The sequence below is a fragment of the Pleurodeles waltl genome, chromosome 5 (genome assembly GCF_031143425.1).
Source record: "Pleurodeles waltl isolate 20211129_DDA chromosome 5, aPleWal1.hap1.20221129, whole genome shotgun sequence".
Classification (NCBI taxonomy): domain Eukaryota; kingdom Metazoa; phylum Chordata; class Amphibia; order Caudata; family Salamandridae; genus Pleurodeles; species Pleurodeles waltl.
In genome coordinates, this window is record NC_090444.1 from 158017894 (window position 1) to 158034883 (window position 16990).

The following is a 16990-nucleotide window of genomic DNA, read 5'->3' on the forward strand; positions in this document are numbered from 1 at the left end:
TCAACTCTTTTTGACAGTCACTGAGGCACAGGCTCCCAATTCAGACGCTGCTCTCATGCTAAAGGAAGTGTAAGAGCAGCACTGGAATTGGCCTGAGCGGACTGGTTTGAAGCTCGCTCATGCACAGGGAGCCTGTGCCATTTCTACAACCTGCCTGTGTAACACAGCTGGGTTGGAGAAATGTAAGTGCGCATGTTCCTAAGACGGCCAGTCAAACCGACGTGCACTCTAAAGTGCTCACCACTCCTCCTCCCTATGGCCCAGCCCTCCCTAGACGAGCTGTCAGACAGCGACAAATAAAATGATAATAAAACTATTTAATTATCATTTTGTTTGTCACTGCCTGACTGACAAGGGAGGTGACGCTCCTCCACCATTACGGAGAACCGCCCCTGCTTCTTTCTCTACTCATTAGATGTCTCCAGTGGTAGATGGCACAGGAAGTTTCTCACCCATAGACATTCACGATGAGCAGTTTGCAGTCAGTACACCAGGACAACCCTTCCCTCAACATATCTGCATCTAGCCTCTCTAAAACAGACATTTTGTGGAATTCCCTTGGAGGGACGTGTTCTAAAATAGACTGTTCCTGTCCAAACAAATCAGTACGGACTTTAAAAAAATACCATTAACAGCAAGTTAAGAACACTCTTCAGATAATATCTCCATGAATCACCTGACTTCCAGTCACCTTATCCGCTTGTCTAGCCATCCAGCCCAAAATGATTCATCAACCCAAAGAGTTAGACCTAACCTGCACCTCGATTACGCCAACTTGTGGATCACACTCCCTTGCTCTATAAAGTGCTCCTCTAGCTTCTTGAGCTAGGTGAAAATAAAACTGCGTAATTAAAATAATTTTTTTTAACGTTTAGCACTTCTTGTGTTTACGGTCATAAATGTATGGATTAAGATTCAAGGAGGTTATGGTGAACAGCCATCAACTTGTCAATAAAACTAGATGGCTTTCTCATTTTAGTTGTTTGGGAATCAGCAGTATGCTCTCAGGCCTATATATTGACTCTAATATGAAAACGGTACGGTAAAGTGCCAGACGTGTGTCTAAGTGCAGAATGTGATTTTGCCTCCAAACAAATTAATGAACTAAAACAGTCATTACGATGAGGGAAATACAACTTTAAAAAATGTGTTTCTGTGAATACTTGAAATCTCATTTTCAGGTTAGCCAAATAGAATACAAGGAAGAAATGACAAACCTCAGGACCGTCCCATGGGGTTCTCATGGTGCTTCATAAAACCTAGATAACATAAACATGATGTAGGACACCGCTGAGTACCTATTCGCCCTGATGAATGACAACAGACTATGTTGAGTCTGTAAGCCACCACATGTTCACACCCAGATGATTGCCAAGGGCGATGTGATCCAAAAACCTTCTTAACCAACAAGTAGAGAAGAAGAAATACGTTTGACAACAATACAGAAGAAACAGAATCAGTGCTAAGCAGAGCACCTATATAGTCTCTTCTCAGAAGATGCCATAGTTTGACTATTCAACCAAACTCAGAGCAGACCACTGCGATGCAGCTTGACTGCTGAAAGCCTAGTAATGCACAGTTTTGAGAATCTCCCTGAAGACCACATCAGAATCAAACTGAAAAAAAACTATGGATTAACACCATCCATGTCAGGCTTTGTTCTCTTATTTAAAAAAAGAAATCTGGAAACCTGGGCGTTTAAGGTTTTTAGACCACGATCAATCTGTGACCACCACACATTTAGATCAATGTTTCCTTCTAAAAAAACATACTATCAACCAAAAGGTTGACTTGCCACAGGCCAATCCTCACAAACAGTCCTTGCAGCTTGCAACTGCTCAGATGAATTTGAAGGCATACTGGTCAGAACCGAATTACCAGGGTAAGGGGCAAGCAGGCATCACAGATGTCAAAGGTGGCAATGTACCATTCACGTTTTTTGGGCTCCACGCTCACCGCTACACCCACCCCGTAGCACTCCATGTGGCAGTCAATCTATCATTGGCAACAGCAAATACATTTATGTCACTGCCCCCCTCATAACTTGAATGGCTACAAATTCCAGCCATACATTTTTGAAAGCCTACTGGGTCATTTGCTAGATCCTAAAGGCAAAGAAAGCAGTTATGTCACCAACAACCTTGTAAGCTTGAAGGCAATGTGCAATTTGTTAAAAACAAAATAAATAACATTTAAAAAAGTGCTAGGCCCACAATGTTTTTAAAATCAGAATTGCACCAACCACAGTCGCTGCTGGACTGTTGCTACCCACAGTTTATGCAGCTATGACCAACCCCACCTGCAAGCAGTGACAGCTGGGCATTATTTTAAAGTGGGGATGTTAAGTACCCCCAACAAATAAGGTACTACAAACAAGTGACGGACAGATTTTTGGGGGTGATTCTTTTGGGCAAGGGTGGGGGAGCTCCAGCTGTATTTAAAAAATATATATAATAAGAAACCAAAAATGCCTTTCTTGTGGAACCTGTGACCTAACCATAACAACAGGCTCTATCGCCACCAGAGTACTGTTAATGTCACACGTTTGCTGTGAGGAACAACACGGAGAAGAAATGGTGCAGTCCAAGTTCTTTTACTGTACTCTGACAGACAGCACACGGCCGCTCCTAACGTCAGTCCCAGCTCTGCAGAAACTCCCCGAGTGTGAGATTAACGCTGGAATGACACCAGCAAGATTCTATTTCAAGGTTCTAACAGAGGTTCTGGTAAAGAACCTTGCAGAATATAACACCATCTTCCCCCTTAAGAACACAAAGGAAAACGGAAAATGAAAATACAAATGAGAGAGCAAATACAATCAAAAGAGCAACATGAACATAGCAAGAACACAAAACTTAAATAAGTTCAAAACATATTACAAATTCTAATGAAAACAATTATACAAAGTAAAACAAAGAAACAACTATAATCAAATCACTCTAGAATGTAATTCTGCAATTATCTGGGCATATTAATATTTCTTCTGCCTTCCCTCCTGGTGAAGACTGAGGTTTCAATGGTGTCAGATACTGCTTCTTGACGGACACTGGAGGACCCCCTTTATGGGCCACCCACCCCAACCACGGAATTTGGCACTTCACCGTGGATAACGATGGAGTCCCTGCCACCCAGGATACCTAAACCCGAATTGGACCCTGGCCTCAGAGCCTCTTCACCCCTCCCACACTCACCATCAAGCCACCATTCACCACTCCCATTAGAGATCACCGTGGGTGCCTCTACCACACCATCCCTGTTCTTGACCAAGGCAACATTCCTCTTGCTCCACCACTTCCCATTTTCTACTAAAATGGCATAACTGGAAACCATTACTACACACGTGACTGGGAAACATGGAGAACCATTCTTTATCTGCCAATGTGGTCTCTTATTTTTCACATCTCCCACTTGAAATGGTATGTCCTTCACTTTATTTAAAACATCATGTCTCACTTTGCTACTACTTTGGCCGCCTTCTACTTTGTAATACACTGCCTCCATACCCGGTATCCTTTTACCAGCCTTGGTCTAGTCCAGTACCCAAACTGCAGACATATCACAAGAGGAGTGCCTGCCTCTCAACATGAAAAATGGGGAGACCCCATGGAAACCTGTGACGTGTTACTGTAGCTCCATAATCTCTCTTGTACAGACTTCTAAACATCTTCTCAAGAAGCCAAAGCCACTTGTGTGGTTTCCTTCAACATTCTGTTGACTTTTTCCACCATTTTGTTCCTTCGTGGGCTGTAAAGAGCAACAGAAAGATGTTTAATACCATGACGACTCACAAAAACTTGCATAGCCCCAGACTTAAATTGCACACCACTGTTGGTAACTAACGTTTGGAGAAAACCTTCTTTCCTAAAAATGCTGAGAGGAACCCAATGACAGCCATGGTGTTGTTCTCCCTCACAAACTTGCATTCTACCCACTTAGAAAAGTAGCCCACAACCACCAGTGCATATCTCAAATTAGCTGGTAAATCGTACATTGGACCCACAAAGTCCATGCCCAGCTTCTCCCAGGGGTCATGAGGAAATTTAATCAGGCATAAGGGAGTTCAACAGACCTCTGAGGATTTGTCAGCCTGACTACACCCACTACACTTACCAACTATCAGTTCAATTTCGTTGACCATACTAGGCCACCAATAAAAACTGTACTCTTTTCTTGGTGCTTGTCCTTCCTACATGCCCCAATGTGCCAATTTTATCAACCTTGCTATAAGGGTACTTGGAGGAATCAAAAGACCTCTGCGCAGCACCAACTCATCCACTATAAACAACTCCTCCTTGATCTTGCAATAAGGTTTAAAGTTTTCACTCACATTTCTTTCATGAGGCCGCCCAACAAAGATGAATTTCTTTAACATGATTTGGCAATTGTCACATATAGCACATTCTTCTCATTGCTGGAACTATACCACTTCACCAGTAGCCACAATCCCACCCGCTGTGCCAACCACACATTCAACCTCTTCATCTCCTGGCACCTCCTCACTACAACTGAATGGGCATCTGGATGCGAAGTCTGCCCGCAGGTTTTTTGCTCCAGGAATGTGTTTGACGTCAAAACTGAGATCATACATTCTTGCTAGAAGTCTTACCAATCTAGGTCTAGGTTCGTTCACATTTTTTCAGATAGTGGGTAATCTAGGGGTTTATGATTCGGATTGAGGGAAAACATCCATCCCCACAGGTACGTCACAAAATGCCTACTTGTCCACACACATACCAGTACTTCTCTTTCTATGGTACTGTAGTTCCGTTCCGCCAGAGATATGCTCCTTGAAACAAAAGCTACTGTACTCTCCTCTCCATAAACCATTTGGGAAAGAACATCAAGCCCTACCCCAGTAGCGTCCACCGTCACAATGGACATTAAATCATCCCTGAACAATTTAAGTGCAGGGGCCTCTACAATAAGCTTCTCTAATCCTTCCAATGCCTCACGTTCCACAGTTCACCCATCATACTTTTCATCTTTGTGTAAGAGTTTTCTGAGTGGTTCAGTTTGAAAGACAAAGTTTTCTATGAACCTGGAATAGTACTCACAAAGGCCCAAAAATGACCTCAATTGGTCTTTAGCTGCAGGCTGTGGACTACATTTGATCGCACCTACCAAATTAGCTTTCGGCTTGATGCCTCCTGCGGATAAGACATTGTAGGAGGCTGGCTCTCTATGTAGTGGTGCAAAACCAGGGACACTAAGCAGAGAGAGTCCAGGCAACCATATGTTGGTTTACAGAGATAAAAATTGGATCATCTAATGCTCTAATTTTTACGGTAGCTTGGTGGAGCAGTTAAGTCAATCTTGGAAAAGTGTTGTACTCACATTATCAATAAAGCAAGACACACAAAGGAACAACTCCACACCAATTTACAAAAATACTTCAGATTTTAATTTAAAAAATTTAAGACCAAGTTGATCAAAATCGGGCAATAATTTTTTAAGTCATAATTTTTCAAAGTTTAGCAAAAATAGTCTATTTCTGCGTACTTACCCACCATAGGAATCAATGGGAGAAAACTTTAAAAATACATATAAAATCAGGCAATGCGTTCACCAATGTCTCCTTTTGCATATAGGTCGAGGTCATCAAGCAGTCCTGTTGGCCAGCCAGAGGAGTTCGGGCGCTTCCCGGTTTTGGCAGTAAGAGTCCTTGGAGTTGGTGCAGGACCACTGTGGGGGAACACTTGGAAAAGCAATGCACAGGTGGACTTTAAGGTGAGTCCAGTGGGCCCCCTTGGAGTGTAGATGTTGCAAGGGGCTGGGGGCCCTTTGAGCAGAGCTGGTTTTCTGGTGCAGGGCCCAGGGAGGCCGGGTGCAGAGCTGATAGGTGAGCCAGGAGCTGTGCGCAAAGGTGCCCTTGGAAGCAAGAAGCATGACACTTCGATGGTCGTTTTGCAGGTCAGCAGGGCCACTCTGGTGGGTGGTTCTGGTGGTTTTTGAAGTCCAACGACTGAGTCTGGTCCTCTTGGAGTCTGGAGTGGACTTTTCTTTTTGGTGTTCAATGTTGAGTGACCCGTACCCCACGCTATTGCACTGTTCAGCCACTGGAGGTCGCAGTACCACCAAACCTGGCACACTTGCAGGTTTTATCCTCATGGTCCGTTGGGTGAAATGTGGTCTGGCCACAGCGTCCAGTTCCTTGGTCAGCAGCCGGTGAGTGAACTAAACTTCATTGGTCTTTGGGTCTTTGTTGCAGGAGAGGGATGCCTTCACTGTGGAGGAAGATCTTCGGTGATCTTTAGAAGAGTGGAGATCTTCTGGGGATTTTTAGACTCTGTCCGATGTCCAAGCAACCCCTCAGTGGCAATGTCGAATCCTGGGTGCAGCAGGCAGGGTTTGGTGCCTTTTCCTTTGTGCAGCAGGAATACATGGCTCGATCCTTGGTCTTCTTTGCTGCTGGTTTTCTTCTGTCCCTGGAATCTAATCTGCAGGTCTAGGGGTGCCCGCTAAATACTGCATTGAGTGGGCGTTTAGGTGAGTACGTAGTAATGACCAATAGGTCATCTACCTTAGGGTGGCTACTTCCTGTGGGCAGAGGTCACTTTCCTATCCCTGACAGGCTATTTTCCTACCATGCAAGATGAAGGAAAATGAAAGGGAGAGATCACCTTGCACGCAACACCTTAGGGATGGTGCAAGCTGGAGGTGGCCACTCCTCCTGCCCTTTGTGCATTTTCCTGCCGTTGCTCCCACCAAAAGTGGGGGTTTGAAAAAGGGACAACCATCTGCTGTTAGCGGCAGGGCTGGGGTCGAGTTTCAAGGGTGGCTAGCCCCTTGAAGCTCATAGGCAGGGCTGTGCACATTCCTGGGGGAAAAGGTGTAACACCTCTGCCCAGGGAAAGCTTTGTTCTCTGGATACAGAAAGCACAGGCTCTAACCCTAATGTTCCAGAGTCCTGTCCGGTGGTGGCAGGGTGGCTGTGTCTGCCCAGGAACCATGCCAGGGTAGTTCGTTTTTGCAGGGGGCACCTCTAAGGTGACCCCTGGGTACATTTAGCAAGCAATACAATACTGGTATCAGTTTGGATTTAGTATTCTGAGTTGTTTGATACCAAACAACCCAGGGTGCAGAGTGGCCATCATGTAGCTGTGAAACTTGTACTGGCAAGTGTCCAGCACATGCATGTATAATGGCTGATGTGTTCACTTATTATGTCCCAGGTTTGGCAGGGATACAGTAGGGGCATATTGCTGGTGCATCTATGCCCACACATGCAGTATAGTGCAACCTGCCTTATGGCTGGAAGGCCTGCCAGAGGGACGACTTACCTATATTGCAAGCTGCCCTCAGATCCTTGGTGGAAAAATCTTTGGTGCCACCCAGTTGTGCCAACATCTCATGAATCTCAAAGTGGAAACAATCCACTAAAATATTTTTATAAAGTTATCTTAGATCAACACAGAGCTTCATGTCTCCATTCTTCTTTTTGGCTATGACAATGGGGGACTGAGATGAATCCACAGGTCCTATAACTTTTTCCCAACACAGGTTAGCTAAGTGATCTTTTAACTGGCTCCTAACATGTAAAGGAATATTCCTAACTCTATGCACGACTGGTAAAGCATTCTATTTGAGCAAAACTTCATGTTTAAAACCCATGACTACCCCTAATCGGTCTTCGAATAGTGTTGTATGTTTATCCAATAACTTAGTGACAGACAACTGAGGTGTGACAGGTACGACAAATTAAATGGGACAGTCAATGCCAGTCCTCAAACCCATACCAAATGCACCTGGTCTCTCATGCCAATATATTGTAACCTTTTCTTGCAACATATATTTTCGTAGAAATGGCTCTTATTTTAAAAAGGCAACAGTATCTATAAAGTCACCGATCAAATCAATGCTGTGTCCTCCAAGCACTACAGTACTGATGCAATTTAACCCCCATTCCGCACAGTATAAAGTATCAGTGATGGTAGTGATTGGTGACCCTGAGCCCACAGTAATCTTTAATTTGACTTTGCCAATGCCTATCTCACAAACAGGGTCACCTCCCTTGGATGATATTTTGCTTGTCTCCACCGTTTTAATGGAAAGTAGAAAGGAGAGACTCTGCTGTCCAATTCTTCCTCCACTGAGTCACCTTGACTTCCTGTGCTCTCATTGTCCTTGGGAATGCAATCTTCTGAACATTTTTGCAAATTCTTGCCAAATGCTCACTTTTCTAGATTTTAAACAGGTTTTCCTACTGGCAGGGCAAATCTTGGCATTAGCAAAATGAGTGCTAGAATAACACCTAGAGCAGACATTGGAATTACTTGGTGACTTCCCTCCTTTCCGTTTGTCTTTTATCGCACTGTAAGTTGACTTAGGTTTTGAGGTCACAGTATTTACTTGCTCAAACACGACCAGTTCCTTTGCACTTTAGTTCTTTAGATGCCTGTACCGTTATTTCAGTAGCCCTGGCTATTTCTAAAGTCTCATGTAGGTTAGGGTTATGACAGCACAAACGTTTCTCTTGAATGTGCTTGCTGTGGCAATTAACCATGGTTTGATCCCTGAAATAGTTGCCCAAATGGCCATCAAACTCACAAGAAGAGGCCAGGATTCTTAATTCTGCAAGGAAAGCATCAATGGACTCAAACTGAGCTTGTCTTCTAGGAAAAACCTGCACCATTATTATTGTGCTGGTATCATCCTTGAAATGATTTCCTAAGTCTGTTGACAGCTTCGACGTAGGTATCCCACTCTGTCTCAAGAGGAGGATCAGTTGCAGGTAGATGGTTAAATATGTCTTGCCCTTCTGCACCCAGGCAGGTATACAGTAATGCAAACTTCCTTCTTGCAATGAATTTGTCTCCATCGTAGCTATCAAAAAGCTGTCAAAATTCCCATACCATTGTTTCCATTGACATTTTTGAACTCCTGGTTCCGCTATAAACGGTGTGAGAATATTGGTATTTTGCACATTGGAAGACTATATGAAATATACCAAGTACAAATGTGCTACTGTGATAAGGTTATCACAGGACAATTTAAAGAACAGGGAGGTGTAAAAATATGAATGCCACCAAAATGTGCCTATGCGCTAGACAAGCAAAACGTGCAGGTAGGACAGCGTGCCTGTCACTAAATATGCATCTACCACTCTACAAAGATGGTCACCAGCTAAGCTGGTCCATGAAAAAGTGTGGCTGTTGCTGAAATACCACAACAGGTGACTGACATGAAATAAAAGCGTGCCTGTTGCTGAAAGGTAAAGACAGACAACTGACATGAAATGGAAGCGTACCTGTCGCTGAAAGGTAAAGACAGGCAATTGATATGAAATGGAAGCGTGCCCGTCACTTAAAGTCAAATACAGGCAAATTATGTGAAATAAAAGTGCGCCTGTAGCTGAAAGTCAAAGACAGGCAACTGTCAAAACAGGAAGAGTTCCTTTTGCTGTATATAAATATCACTAGCACAGTAATAAGTATTAATTTTAACGTAGAGTCTTTTCTCAAATGATGGCCACTGTATGTGGTCAACGTGAACTCTATGGCGATCAAACGTGTATCAAAACTTGTCAGTGTGTGCTCCAGGAACCAAGAAGAACAGTCAGAGCGTGGCGCTCAACGCAAGCCTTAGAGTAGAGCAATGGAGGTTTGGTGAGCCGCCACAGCATGCAACAGTCCTGAGCGCGCACTGGCAGTTAGGGAGGGTAGATGAAAATGAGCGCAGCCCCATTCCAAATTAGTGAAAATGTCCCAGAGGAGTCACTGAGCTGCCACCCTTGTTGAGATGAAAATTGGGGAAAACTTGCGAGTCACTCACCTGCCTTTAAACACTATATAGAAGATCTTCAAAAATAAAGCACAGTCGTACCGGTGCTATCTTAAAGGAGTGGGTAAAGTACCCTGTGTCACCAAAAACGTGTTGTGAGAAGCAACACAGAGAAGAAATGGTGCAGTCCAAGTTCTTTTATTATACTCTGACAGACAGCACACGGCCACTCCTAATGTCAATCCCAGCTCCGCAGAACCTCCTCAAGCACAAGATCAATGCCGGAATGACACCAACAAGGTTCTACTTCAAGATTCTAATAGAGGTTCTGATAAAGAACCTTGCAGAACATAACCAGGGGCGGCTCCTCCATTAGGGAGGAGGAGTGTCCCCCTCCCGCCAGCAGCGGCAACTGCAAAACCTTTACAAGAAAACTATATAAACAGTGTTTATTATTGCTTCCTTGTAAAGGGGCGGGCCACAGAGGTGACGAGCAGTGAGGGGGAGTGCGTCTTGGGCCGGCCAAACATACATGCACTGTAGGCTCTCTCCAGCCCAGCAACACAGTTGCCGGGCTGGAGAGAGGATGCACAGGCTCCCAGTCTGCCTGGGAGCAACCTGGCTGGGCGCTCCCAGCCAATCCTAAAGATTGACCGCAGGGCAGGCTGGGACCCTGTGCCTGCTGAGGAGAGCAAGGTAAGTGTTTCTTATTATTTTTTTTTATTTAATTTTTATTCCCACGGGACCTGGCCCCCTGCTCACCCCTCCCTGCCCCTCCCTCCGCATGCTGCCCCTTCCGCGAGCCACGACTGAGAACAACGTTGCCTATTTGATGTCACTCAAGATCAGCTTGATGGAATCAAAGCAGTAAAACTGAAAGTATTTCCTATGAAGGATAGTTCAGTAAATGAGCAAAATGATGGGTGTCTTGCCACAGAAATTATGGTTAGTGCTCCAGAAACTACAATCAGGACACATTTTTATGAGTTCTTAACAATCTGACTGACAGAGTGAAATGTGCTTCTAACACCAGCAGCAGTCTGCTAGTTAACTCCCTAGAGATAAAAGTTCTAATGAATAACTACAGTACTAGCGTTTTGTTTACAAGACAAAAATGAGGCAGTCCTGAATGCCATTTTGTTGGAATAGGAGCTATGGAATTTAAAGCTGTTCCTGAGGAGAAACCAGAAATAAATGAGCAATGGACACGTTAATTCATGTATGAAACCAGCAGGTAAAAAATGTGAGGGGAGGTAAGGGGTTTTAGTAATTTGAGGCATAATGATTTAGGGGCTACAAATAGCTAGAGAGAAGTCTGCACATGTACAACATCAACTTTCTACATTAGATGACACATCCTCTCTATCCCTAATTTTTAAATAGTAACATTTAGGTCGACAACCTTTGTGTGTAGTCGGGTCTGCTACCCATGCAGAGTTGGGTGCTGAGCCAATTGAGAATGATTTAAAAAAAAAAAAAAAAAAACTCAGAAATTCATTCACAATAAAAAAAAATTCAAGTGAAATTATAGTTCAAGGAGGTGCTGAGACTGTAACTTGCGTTAAAAAAACCCTTAGAAATTCACAGAAAAAAATAAGGGTTAAAGTGGCGCTATACTAAGGTGTTGAAATGAGATTAAAAACTATGGTTTAAGAAAACCCCCCAAACCACTGAAATATCCCAGTTATAGTTTTGTCAAATAACTATAACTTACATCCCCACCAAGCACTGCTTATGACCTCAAATAATACATCGCTTGTGACATACTGTCAAACTGTAAGTGAAACATACAACTTGCCATTCCTAACTCCACTATGCTGTTCATCGTGTCCTGAAAAAGTTTAGAAATTAGGCTGCTAAAGTAAACTTGTATGGTACTGTGGCTCTTTGGGGGCAAACCTCGAGTGGAAGATAATGTGGGAGTACCACGGTTCCCAAAAAATATTGAAAAAAAATAAAGGTGGGAGGGGGGGACGGGCGGCTTAGGGTTGGCCAGCCTTAGGGGGTTGTTGCAACCTCTGGTGCACACAGTCAAAGGTATTGCACAGCGGAGGATCTGTCTGAATATGATAAGAACAAAAAGAGAACTTAATTGGAAAAAAAACACAAGGGCTACAACAATGTTATCATTTAGTATGGTAATAAGATCTTAATTGAAGTAAACAAAAACCCTTAGAAATTGGATGAAAAAAGCAAAGGTTAAAGTGAAGTTGTATTTAGGTGTTGAAATAAGATTAAAACTACTGTTTAAAAATGAAAAAAGAAAAAACAAAATCACTGAGGTTCACCAATTATAGTTTACTTAGCCAACTATAAATTTCAACCCCACCATACACTGCTTATAACCTCACAGATAACATTAACTCATGATATATTGTCTAATTTTAAGTGAAATTTACAATTCGTTGCTTCCAACACCTCTATGTTGATTAATGATTCCAAGAAGCCAGCACCTAGAGACAATTCCTATTATAGTAGTATATTTCATACATGGCCTATTTATTTCCTTGAAGCTGAATACTCAGGGGAAGAGCCCCATGGTTTGTTTGGTGTACTTTTGTGATCTCTTACATATCAATGCAGCCAACTACCTCCTGCACGGCTTTGGTCTTGTGGTTCAACATCTATAATAAAAGTGAATCAACTGCTTGGGGGCCCTTGCTTGGTGCAAGAGGCATTGCACATGAACAGATGGGTTTCAAGCAAGTGTAGTTAGCCTCCATGTGACCTGCTCTGTCACAGCACTGCAGAACAGTGAAAGTCTGATGCTACGGGATCATAGGTGGCATCAACAGGCATGTAGTGTTTCTAAGACCAGCATCCAGTGGGAGACCTTTGAGAATCACAGACATGGGGCTGCCCAAGAACAGTATCTTCAGGAGTGAGGGCACACCGACAGGCCTACGGGACGTCAGCACTAGTACCCGAGTGATGAGTGGAGTGATTGCCGAGCCTAATGAACCCCTTGGACTAGGCTCCACACAAGGAAAGAGGGCGTGGAATAGAAAGATCTAGATTTGTAGGATGGGCTGATTGCACACTCCAAGTCACCCTGCTTTGGCCATCTAGCAATCAGGATGCCAGAGATAAGGTCCGTAAACATTCAAAACATAACAATGAGTAGCATTGAAAGGTTGATCTGGGTTCTAATGAAATCAAGGGACATGGAATCCCTTCATTTGATAACAAAAAACAGCATTAATTGGGTTGCATCAATCCTATGGGATCCCTCAGCTCCGGTGCCAATGCAACTACTGCACTATTGATAGCTGCACCCGAACAACAATTTGTTTTTAAATAGAGCTCAATGCCATACTTTTGTAGCTTCCAAGCACTGGAAATAGTAACATGATGGTACTATTCTAATTAAACTCACAAGGAGCCATCATTAGGGAGGCATGTCAAGAGCAAAAAATGAACAGCATAATTAACTGACACATTTCAGGACAAGATGGTAACATCAGAAGGGGTGCTACTCATGCCTCCCTAGATCCTTTTGTAACAGAACCACTGGCAATAAACGGTCATTATATGCCAACTGCTCATATTTCTCTAGGCCCTTTCCTCTAAGAATACTTAAGTGGGTTGTGAGCCCAGGTGATGGAGGTTGTTGGAGTGAGCAAATAAAGAGGACATCAACAGCAGACTGAGAACACAGCAGAACATGTTGTGCATCCTATGGTCAGACAAACCCTACAGGAGCCACACAAATGTAAAGTTTCTTACCTGTAGGTGCAACTTTGCAGCTTGAAGAGTGCATTATTTCGCCTTCTATTGGTTGGGTCCAGAATTTCTACTCTTTCATTAAATATTGGTTCCATTTTCTTTTTCTACTGTTTTTGATGGTGGGCGTCAACGGAACCTCCATTTGGTGCCTCCATGTGACGTCATTGTTCTTCCTCCGATGGTCCCACCTTAGGTCACCATCTTCAGATTCTCTTTTTTTCCACTTCTTCGATCTTCTTGATGGACATAGGTGGGTTGCTTATGAATACAAACAATTCCTCAAGTTGCAAAACTACACCTAAAGGTAAGAAACGTTACGTTTTGCAGCATGAATCTTTTCTGGATTCACATGCTGTACATTGATTTTAAAGCAGTATTAATTACTGTAGTAGCTGGGCTGACGTTGGTTATTGACTTATAAACAGATGTTCAGCACCTTTTGTCCAACCTCAGCTTCCTAGTTCATTTGAATGCCAATGCAATAATGCTTTGTAAATGTGTTTGACATAAAAACAATGGTTGCACCCTTTTTCCTTGTTGAGTGTGCTCCAGGTGCTATTGGTAATTCTTGACCTGCATTACTGTGACATTAATGAATTATTTGTGCAATCCATGTTGCAATTGTGATCTTTGTAACTGGTTTCCCGAAGTAGCTTTTAGAGAAAGATGCAAACAATCGCTGAGTTTTCACGAAAGGTTTTGTCTTTTCAATATAATACGTAATGGAGCATCTTGCATCCAATTTGTGCAATGTTCTTTCAGCTTGTATCTTTGGATTTTGAAAGAAACTTGGAACTTGAATAGATTGGTTAATGTGAACCTGTGAAACCACCTTTGGTATAAATTGTGGATCTGTTCTCATGACAATTCTGTCTTTGTGAATTTGAAAGTAGGATTCATGAATTGTGAGTGACTGTAACTCATTAACCCTGCATAGGGAAGTAATAGCTACTAAGAACAAGGTCTTCAGAGTTAGCACCTGTAAAGTAGCTTTGTGTAATGGCTCAAAGGGTTCTTTCTTGAGTTGTGTAAGAACTAAATTTAGGTTCCATATGGGTACTGGTACCCTTCTTGGTGGTGCCATCCTCTTGGCACCCTGTAAGAATATTTTTACCCACATTGCTGTGAAAAAACACCTTTGCATGTGACCTCTTGTACAGGCCACTAGTGCAGGCTGATAAACTTTTCAAGATACATATGTAAGCCCTCTTGTGAAAGTTGGGTTAAATATTTTAACACTGTCATACCAAAGTGAAAATCTTTTCCATTTTGCCATATATTTTCTAGTTATTGGCTTTCTAGCTTCCCTTAATACTGCCATTGTTTTTTACAGCAAACTCATGTGTCTGAATTTCAAGTCTTTAGGAGCTATGCCGTTAGTTTGAAATATTCTGGTTCTGGGTGCAGTACCTTTCCGTTTTCCATTGACAGCAGATCTTGTAGTTTTGGTAATGTTTGAAAGGTTCCTTGAGGTAATTGTACTATCTCTGAGTTCCAAGTCTGTCTTGCACATTGCGGAGCAATTAAAATCAAGGTCATGTGACTCCTTTTGCATTCGTTGATGACCATGTGTAACAGTGGAATTGGGGGAAAAGCGCATGGAAATGTCCCTGACCAGTTGATTGAAAGGGCATTCCCCAGCGACTGCAGGTGTGGCGCCTGGAGGCAAAGTTTTGGCATTTTGCATTCCAAGATGTTGCAAACAGATCTATTGCTGGAGTACCCCACTTTTGGAAGATGTTTTGCACCACATTTTGATTGAGCTCCCATTCGTGAAAGCATGAGGCCTTCCTGCTCAGTCAGTCTGTCTGCCTCACAATTGTCTTTCCCTGGCAGATGCATCGCTTCAATCTCCACGTTCCTCTGAATTGCTCATTTCCAGAGTTGCTACGCTAACCTTGAGGGGTGGAGAGTGAGTCCTCCCTTATTTGTTGATGTAAAACATGGCTGCTGTATTGTATGTTTGAACTAATATTGTCTTCCCTTGAAGATGTTCTTGTAATGCTAGAAAAACAGTCTTTAACTCCAGGACGTTGATGTGTTGTACCACCCTCCTGATTCATCCGGATTCCTTGTATTTTCAGAGAGTCCATGTGAGCTCCCCAACCTATATGTGAGAAGTCTGTGGTTATCATTACTGAAGGAGTTGGTTGCAGAAATGGCCTTCCCTGTATAATGTTTTCTCTGTTGAACCACACAATCTCCTCCTGAACCTTCTGCTTACAGCCACTAGATCTTCCCAACTCCCTGTCAATTGAGACCATTGATTTTGAAGCCACTCCTTGATCGGTCTCATATGCAGACTCACATATGGGATCAAGGGAATGCATGATGCCATCTTTCCCAATAATTTCCCCAAAGTCCTCGCTATTAGAAATTGCCCATTCCGACAGAGGAGAATCTCCTTCAGAAGAGACTAGGTACTCTTCTCGTTGGGGAACGTCTTCCTATGAATTGAATTAAATTAAATCTTGCTCCCAAGAAACTATTCTCCAGTTCTCATTCTGGAGATGACTCCTCTATGTTTCAAGAGAAACCTAGAGTGTACAGCATTTTCATCACCAATGGAATGTCCTGTTTGCATTTTTACTAACTAACCATCTAGGTATGGATATACATGTATTCATCTGAGATGTGCTGCTATTGAAGCTAGACACTTTGTGAAAATACATGGTGCTGACATCATTCCGAAGGCTAGTACCTGCCCTACAAGTAACTAGTTCTTTAAAGTTTTCTCTACCTTGATCGAGAATACTTTGTAGCATGGGCAGATATTGGTTTCTTGCCTGGCTTGGCTGCAGTGTCTCTAAAAGGGAACATGACTGGGGTTTATCCTCCTCCAGTTGAACATTAAACTTTTCTGCTGCATTTTTAATGACTGTTATACATGTCAATATCATCTGGGGGTTAGGGTTCTGATGGATAAATCAGAACTTCCTCCTCGGGTAACTCCCCCTCAACATCTTCCCATTGTGTTTCCATATATTCACCTTCCTCTAAAGGTTGATACATTACTTGTTCCTCCTCTTCCTCATAAAATATTTCTTCTTCTTGAAGCTCCAGTGTTAGAGGAGGTTGAATTTCCTCTACTTCTAGCTCCGAAATCATCTTCAACATTGACGCCCTTTATGGGATCCTGAACCCCTTTAGGCTTTCGTCGAACTCCTTTTCTCTTTTGTATCAATGAGGCCATTTCGGCCTCTTTTTATTCTTTTGGATTTCGAGGTCCCACTCTTCAAGTGTTTCCTCTTTGACGTTGAAATCTCATTCGCCAACTGCTCAAACTGAGCTTCGGTGAACCATCTGTGGTTCAAAGCCTTTCGACGACGAAGCTTACTTTGCATTTTTGTCTTTTGACAAAGCATGCTTTTTTGGAGTTTTTTCTCCTCCAGAGACCCCTCTTGAGGGCTCCGTGGGACTCCCTTTTGTGGAACGTGCCTGCAACGGCGAGCATTACGACGCCGAGGCTCCCTACTGTGCACACAAGTCTGATATCTTCGACTCTGGAGCCTCAGCGGAGGTCACTGACTCTGATCTCTTTTCG

The 16990-nt window shown here is 43.1% G+C and overlaps 1 protein-coding gene across 3 annotated transcripts in view; it reads right to left on the reverse strand.

The window, feature by feature from the left end:
- Positions 1–16990, reverse strand: part of DISP1 (dispatched RND transporter family member 1) — a 499375-nt gene that overhangs the window by 228228 nt on the left and 254157 nt on the right. Inside the window, exon 5 of one of the 3 annotated variants that reach the window (XM_069233842.1) lies at positions 3612–3744. The exons of the other annotated variants lie outside the window; for them this stretch is intronic. Within the exon in view, the coding sequence (XP_069089943.1) occupies positions 3612–3664 (53 nt within the window). The 5' untranslated portion in view covers positions 3665–3744. The remainder of the gene's footprint in view (positions 1–3611; positions 3745–16990) is intronic. 3 annotated transcript variants of the gene reach the window in all.